Raw genomic sequence first — 8,380 nt, 5'->3', positions numbered from 1 at the left:
GGGGAACATCAGTTTTACACTCATTGTTTCATTGCAGTGATTACAATCTCCTCTGTGCATAATCATTCAACAGTATTTGCTTCTATTCCCTCAAATACTCAGGAATATATAATCATTTAAACAACCAAAGGGCACACTCTGCACGTCTGCCTCCTGGTCGCCAGCACCTGGCCACCAGCACACAGCCTTTCTCTTTTCATGAGTCTATAGTCCTCAGCTGCGCTCTCTCTCCATGTGGAGGCTATGTTTGATTTTGTTTTTTTTCCTTCAATGTCTGTCATATAATGTGAGGAATTAATATTCATTGACTATCTTCTACCTGTCAAGCACAACAGCTTTATAATTTCTATCCTCATGACAACACTATGAGGGCGAGGACTATATATCCATTTTACAGATGAAGATAGGAGGCTTAGAGTTGCTCAGAGTCATATAGTAAGCAAAGCATCTGGGATTGGCGACCACATAGACCTGCATTACCAAGTCTGTTGAACTTTTACAAAAGAGTGCTTTCAATCCGCAAAATGGAGATTGAGCCTTCACTGGATATTCCAGGTCAGGTTTACTTGAACAGTCTGGCTATTTACTTAGCTATCAATTTCACTCCCCTGAGCATATGAAGATTTCTCTTAGGATCTATCTACATTTTGTTATAGGAGGTTTTGGAGCTCTTAATCATGGCTTTTGCAGTTGGCAAATATTATAGAATCCAGCAGCAGAATTTTCTGAAGACAGTGGCTTCAGTCACACCATCCAGCTGTCACTGATTGTAGGACAAAAACAAAGACATTGGAAGCACTGAACACATGCCACACCACCAGATTCTGTTAAGTAACAAAATCTTATTTTTATTATTATTATTTTTTTTACAGAAATTGAGATATTCCAACAAATTTCTTTACATTTCCTGGACCTTAAAAAAATTACACACAACTTTTGGACACAATACAACAGAACAGAATGAGAAAGGGAGTCAGTTTTTTGTTAAAAAAGATAAAAACATACTTCTTATACGTAACATTTAGTGATTTACATGTGCATTATTTATGTACAAACGGTACATTGTCAATGATTCATCTTCAGAGCACTGTGGTATGCTAACTTACACTTAGGTTTTATGGCAAAAACTTTCTTTGTGACATTTGCATGTGGATAGGAAGTACTTTTTCTTTTTTTGTTAACACAGCTATTAGTGATATAAGACTCCCTATTGAATCTTAAATTCCTTGGATTAGAGAAAGCCAATGTTGTTGTTGTTAAGTGCCATCGAGTCAGTTCCAACTCATAGCAACCCAAGTTTAGTGTTTCCGAGGAGCGACTGGTGGGTTTGAACCACCAATCTTGTGGTTCAAACTGCCTTGTGGTCTGGTGCATTATCCTGCAACACCACACCAGGACTCCTGAGAAAGCCCATACCTTCTGTCTTTATTGTAGACAAAGTAAAGAGGTATTTCTCTTTAAATAAAAGGTGAATTCTTGGAAAAGTTGTGTGTAATTAAATTTAGTAAGTAGGTTGTTTTAAATGCAATAGGAAAGCTAATACTTAAAGCAACAAATAACTCCCAGAATGGCTAGTACTTTAGTTACAGGTAATAAGTATTTTCTTAATTCTGTTCTTCAGAAAATCTACTTTTGAGAATTGGATTTTTCTCACTTGAGCCACATGTGTAATATACTTTTAGTCATTTGAAACACAATCCAGTTTATGTTGAAAAGATGGCTAGTACCAGACACTTTTGGCTAAAGCATGGTCCTAATAGAGAGAGGGTAAGAGAAATCAACCATGATCTGTCTCACTTTTATAGTTTTCTCTGTCTTATGATCCAGTGAGATGTATGCTAACATGACATGATCTTAGTCTTGAGTCTATGAATGAAGGCATTCAAAATGGTCATGTCTTCTGCTCAGGTATAGAACATGAATGGGTTTCCAAAGAATATCTCTGCATATACGCTTTTTGCTTGTGTTACTTTTTAGGCTATTGGCTATTTCAATATTAACTATTTTTCTGTTGTTGGATTTTGGAAGGATATGTGGCGAAGGTGATGATGGGGGAAGTCTGGGAGCAACATTGCTGAAAACTACTGGTTAGTATCTCCAAATGTCAAACAACTAAAAAAACCATTTTGAGTGTTTTTGAAGCCAACATTAGTACACAAAAAGGCAATTTACTTCCTACCAAGTTTCTTTGACCTGTATAAGTATATATTCATTTATTTCTAAGGCTATTAAATTAGTATTTATTTGTTAGTACCACTTACTATCATTTAGAAATAGATTTGATGGAATGATTTTTTTTTTTTTTTAAGCAAAAGTAAGTGCATATCAGCAAGGGAAAGAAAAGATATGGATTTTTGTTGATATGTATGGCAAAGAAGTAGAAAAAAAGCAGAGATATTTTTGATATCTATTTATAAAGTATATTAAATTCCTATGCATATACTAGGGAGTATTAGAAAAAAGGTGTTTATTTGATAGCAGCCTATATATTACATGTGAGCATCCAAGGTGAAAATGAGCTTTCTATGTTTTTCAAAATTCCTTGATGCTGTTTCATGAAAGATAGGGAAATCTATATTGCTTGGGAACCTATGTTGTAAAGATGTACTTCCTGTAATATACAACTTGATGGAGTAATAGTATATGTCAGAAACACTTTCTCATAGTAACTTGTACGAACAGATTAAACTGAACACAGACTCAGTGAAAAGTTTGAAGCTTTACATCTCTTAGCAACTGAGAGGTTGTAACACAGTAAAATAAATGAACAGCAGAGATGGAGAATCAAAAGTTGTATCTCCTGTGAAAACATTCAGAGGCTTTATCTAAGATGCTTCCTCAATAAATGATGTGCTTGATCAACCTCTTGACACTTGAGATAGGAATAATTTAGAATTTACTGCCTTTTTTAAATGGTGAAAGATTAAAGCTTTTTGTTTCCATTTAATTAAAAAAGGACAGTTTACAAATTTCAGTACCTATATATTTTACATGTGAATTCAAGCACATTTATAATTTCTCTTCCTTAAAATATTTCCTGAATATGATTTATATGAATGTTATCTGATCTTATTCAACGACAGGTTCCAATGAGCTGGTGTTTCCAATAATCCACGATTGCATCTCTTTCCAGAAAAATCACTCCCATCTCTGCCGATCTAGACTTAGGAGGCGCTTTGACAAGCGGATAGTTCACTCTCATCCATGTCCGTCTCTGGATTCTGACCTCTCCCAAGCGTCTCTTTCTTGATGTTGATGTACAAAAGCTGTTATTCAATTTGTTTAGCTGTTGTTCGGTTGGTTTTGTGCTCATTCTAGAGAATATTGGCTTAGCAGAACTGCAGCAAAGGTAGGGTGAGGGGTATGGTAGAGGAGAGAAAGAGAGATGCAATACATCACTTTCTGTTAATTAAGATTCTTGTGCACAATATTTATCACAGATAAGCCACACCAATAAATGGTTAAAATGCACTTCAGATTTGTTACCAAAGTAGATGGAAAAGTCAGAGTTTCTATTCATGAAAACATAGCACAGCCTTCCCAGTTAGGGGGCCGTGCTGTAACCCAGATATTGATTTTCCCTCCACAAGGGTCCAGATTACAGGCTGCTTGGGAGAATGCAGAATGACCCTAAGCACTACTGATTTTTTTCTGTCTGACACAAAGTTTTCTCACTTGAGAGTGTTTCTTTTCTAGCAATTTTTTATTTAGTTATTATATTATCAGCTTTATAACAGCTACAAAAGGAGCAATGATAATGATGAATAACTACAATCCATTCAGCTGGACACACCATTTTCTTCCCATTTTTCCAGTCCTTATCTAAACACACTCATTTTATGTAATTGTATCACAGGTGTCCTGGTGTGGTGCTGCGGGTTAATGCACTGGGCTGCAAAGTAGGTTTGATCAACAAGGTCGGTGGTTCAAGCTCACCAGTCACTCTTTTGAAACCCTATACAGGGTCACTATGGGCAGAACCAACTTGATGGCATTTTTGCAATGACAACATTGGTTTATCAACTTCTTTAGGGTAGAAATTGTTGATTTGGAGCCCTGGTGTGGCACTGTGGGTTAATGCGCTGGACTGCAAGGTTGGTTTGAACCACAAGGTTGGTGGTTCAAGCTCACTTGTCACTCCTCAGAAACCCTGTACAGGGTTGCTATGGGTTGGAATTGACTTGACGGCACTTATCAACAATCACAGTATAGGTAAAAAATTTAATATTATGCTATAAAAAGAATTCTTTTACATTTCTACAGTCTATATAATCAGTGTCAATTTCTAATGGTTGAATCATCTTCCATTCTACTATGTCATTCCATTCTCAGTAGTCCATTCTCAAGTATTTTACTATTGTGAGGTATGTAGGTAGGTTTGGATTTATTAAATCATAAATAATAGATACCTTTGCATATAAAGGCCTATTTGCTCTAAATCCTTTCTTTAGGAACAACTTTCAGGGAAAGGGTGCTTTTCCTATTTTCCAGCAGACCCAGGGCTATGTCTGTATCCTGAGTTGATTCCAACTTACAGTGGGACCCTATAGAACAGACTAGAACAGCCCCACAGGGTTTCCAAGGTTGTCCAACTTTATGGAAGCAGGCTGTCATATCTTTCTCCTACAGAACGCCTGATGGGTTTGAACTGCTGACTTTTAGGTTAGTAGCCAATCACTTAACCATTGCACTATTGTGAGACGGGTAAGTGTACCTTGCTGAGGTCCTGGTGTGGTGCCATAGGATAAATACTCTACCTCAAGGTCAGTTTGAATTGCAAGGTTGGCGGTTTAAACTCACCAGCAGCTCTTTGGAAACCCTATATAGTGTCATTATGAATTGGAACCAACTTGAAGGCACACAACAACAATAACCTTGCTGACCATGGTGTGACAGGTATGGCCATGGTTTGAAAGAGGACGGACCATCTATTTGGTTTTGTATCACAGGGCACTTTGAAACAAATTGTAATGGAACAAATGGTCCATTAGCTAGCTATAATCCTCTTTCTACTTCACAAAAGGAGATTATGATTTCTCAATGTGTGCTAGGGAAATCTCTGAAAAGCTCTGTTGTTTCAAATATTTATCCCCTTGTTGTCTCAACACATTAAAAAAAAATCTTTGGCATATCATGATTTTAACAAACTTTTCTCAGCAAGAGAACTAACTCATAGTATTTTAATGGACCCAGCCTTCCCAAGGGACAACTGATACATGAGCATGCTATAATAATGATTAGGTTATAGTGATTCTCTGAGATTGAATCATTCTGGCAGAAGCCCCATGGAAGGGAATGTTTTCTGTACTCCTGTTACCCAGGGCATAGCTTTGGAACCCTGGATGGTCAAGGTGCTCCTATTGCTGGAACCCAAAGTTAGTTTGTGGATTCATGATTCTACTATTCTAGCATTCTTTACTCTAAAATTTTCTCAACTTAAAAGGTACAAAGCTAAATGTCTGGGTTTTCCAGTAAGATGAAAGGTGTTAGAAGCTAGTAGGAGGGGGGTGGGAGGTGGGGTGGGGGAGAGGAGTGCGTGGCATTGTAAGCAGGTGAAAGAGAATAGTGGAAACAGTGAACAGGGAGAAAGTGGGAGGAATGCTCTTGTAATTGCAATTGTGGGGATCGCAATCAGTGTTACCAAAAAAAAAAAAAAAAGTTTGAATTGTTGAATGGAAAGTCAATTTGCTCCGTAAACTTTTACCCAAATCACATTAAAAAAGAAAAAGAAAGTGAATATGGAAATAGGTGTTGAAAAGTAGGTAGTCCGAGGACTAGCAGGGAGCACACAGAAGTAGCCAGGACAATGTACCTGTGTTGTAGAGAGAAGTAGGGAAGAGGTTAGTCCCAGATTTCTTGATGGTCTCATATAACCAAAAAAAAAAAAAAAATCTAGTTACCACTGAGCTAGCTCTGAGTCACAGTGACCCCATGTGTGTCAGAGTAGAACTGCACTCTATAGGGTTTTCAAGGGTTGATTTCTCAGAAGTTTCTGCGGAGGCACTTCTGGGTAGACTTAAACCACTGATCTTTCAGTGTTGCATCACCCTGGGACTCCAAGACACTGATAGCACAGCACATTTTTTCTTCCCAGAGCATGATACCACCATGCAACAGGAGCACACTAGGGCACACCATAGTCCTGCAGTCTGTGCTATGCTAAAATAACCAGGAGATTTGTTCTAGTGGTGAGCAGGACACAAACACTTTCCAGAATATCAGAAAAACACTTCACTGGGAGAGTAAAATTAGGAGGCTAATATGATTACTTTGATAGCTGGCACAATGAAAAGTTTTCCACCTGAAGGCTGGAAGGGTGGAAAGGGCGAAAAGGTGGAAAGGACTAAAAGATAGGGTTTCCCTCTGCGGATATTTCCATCACTCATTCAGTCTTAGCGATTGTGAGACATATGAGGAATTTGTAGAATTCTGTGGAAGAATCTGTGGCTACACCTTTATCATCATTACTTTGTAAAACATTTCTGCTCTTTTCTAAAGTTTTTCTAACATTTCCCAGGCACCATGGATGTTGCATAGCTCAAGGGAGGCAATTTAAAAGATGTCACATTCTTCCAGCTTTGTGCAGAGAGAACATGAATAAATAAGTCATTTAGTGCTGCCTTAGATCTTTGTTCAGCTAAGTTTGTCCTTGTAACACGTCACGGCTCTGAGTTGCCCATGTTCCACTTCCAAAGAACTCTTTGCAAATCCTTTTTGAAGCTGTCATCTGAACCACTGCTCTTGAAAGCAGCATTTATAATGGGTGCATTGTCCAGACCACCTAAATACTGAACTGTTGAAAAGTCTCCTGTAGTCGCCTACTGCAGATCGTTCCTAGCTGACCAATTCAGTTAGGGCCTGGGGTCCCCTGGGGATAGGTATGGGACAGGCATGCCTGAAGTAATAAAATGCTCAGTGGAAGTGTTCAGGCTTTCAGACAAATGGCTTGCTGAATTTTTTTGTGAAAATGAATGAGGGAGAAATTCCCAGGCTGCTTCTCAGAGGGGTATACACAGCTTGCAATTTTCTCTTGCTCTATTGTTTTAGGGGTCAAGACAAATTTATTGTACCCACCTGCAACAGGACTTTCTGTAACCTTCAGGTTGAATACACTCCCCTGGAAATTAAACCTCAACCACCTCATATGCATGTGAAAGTTGGATAGTGAATAAGGAAGACTGTAGAAGAATTGATGCATTTGAATTATGGTACTGGAGGAGAATATTAAAAGTACCATGGGCTGCCAGAAAAAGAAGTACAGACAGATTGCTCCTTAGAAGCCAGGATAGCCAGACTTCATCTCTCATACTTCAGAATATTATCAGGAGGAACCAGATCCTGGAGAAGGGCATCAGTGAAAATGAGGGAGACCCCTAACAAGATGGATCGACATATTGGTAGCAAGAATAGACTCAAGCATAGCAATGACTATGAGATTGGTGCCGCACTGGGCAGTGTTTCATTCTGCTGTGCATAAGGTCACTATGAGTAGGTGCCAACTTGACAGTGTCTAACAACAACAACAATATCAACAACAACATCTATGTCTTATTGATGTGGCACTGTAGAATCAGCACTGAACTGTAAACCACAGGGTCAGCAGTTCAAACCTACCAGCTGCTCCTCGGAAACCTCATCAGTGGCACTATGAGTCAGAACTGACTCTACTGCACATAACAACAACAATCTAAGTCTTAGATGCTAGAGCGGCGATGTGCTCCACAATGGGTCAGGCGAATGAAAGATGGCTGCAGAGTCTTCAGTGTTTCTCACTGAGAGGTTGGGTGTCATTTTCCCCTCCCCTTTCAATCTGGGCTTTAAGTGTTCCAGCAGTTCTGACTCCGCTGTTGGAGTGGTGTCCTGGAGAGGCCTGGAACCACCTGGAGGAAGGGAGGGCACAGCTGAGCCTGCCCTTTCAGGTACCGTTGCCAAGGTGCCTGCATGGTGGCACCATCTCACCATGGACTTTCCTTTGTCTCTACTGAACTGGGCAGAGAGACTAGGGGGATTGTTACCTTGAGCCCACAGGTGGAGGAAATATATCATTTGGTTACAGCAATAATGTTGTGTTTTTAGTGTGAATATTCATTCTTGTGAAGCCATCTAAGAAGTCGATGTAAAGGCACCACCTAAGATAGTCCCATATTTTTTCTTTCCTCTATTCTTCCCTTGAAACATTTACTGATGAAGATCAAAGAGCACAGCCTTCGGTATTGATTGTATCTCAATGTTAAGAAAACTAAAATCCTCACCGCTGGACCAATAAACAACATTCTTATCAACGGAGAAAAGACTGAAGTTGTCAAGGACTTCATTCTTCTTGGATCAACTATCAAAACTCATGGAAACAGCAGTCAAGAGATCAGATGACGTATTGCAT

At 39.0% G+C, this 8,380-nt stretch overlaps 1 protein-coding gene across 2 annotated transcripts in view; it reads right to left on the bottom strand.

Moving 5' to 3' along the window:
- Positions 1-2,317: 2,317 nt before the first annotated feature.
- The window catches only part of LOC102825152 (lipoma HMGIC fusion partner-like 3 protein-like), a 675,272-nt gene continuing 669,209 nt past the window's right edge, over positions 2,318-8,380 (bottom strand). Inside the window, exon 3 of one of the 2 annotated variants that reach the window (XM_006834374.1) lies at positions 2,318-3,338. In XM_006834374.1, coding sequence (XP_006834437.1) covers positions 3,310-3,338 — 29 coding nt within the window. In that variant the 3' untranslated portion in view covers positions 2,318-3,309. The remainder of the gene's footprint in view (positions 3,339-8,380) is intronic. The other variant, XM_006834375.1, reaches the window with a different exon arrangement.

The sequence above is a fragment of the Chrysochloris asiatica genome, unplaced genomic scaffold (assembly GCF_000296735.1).
Source record: "Chrysochloris asiatica unplaced genomic scaffold, ChrAsi1.0 scaffold00010, whole genome shotgun sequence".
NCBI lineage: Eukaryota > Metazoa > Chordata > Mammalia > Afrosoricida > Chrysochloridae > Chrysochloris > Chrysochloris asiatica.
Note: the sequence above shows the minus strand (reverse complement) of the source record. Positions and strands in the feature narration are given on the sequence as shown.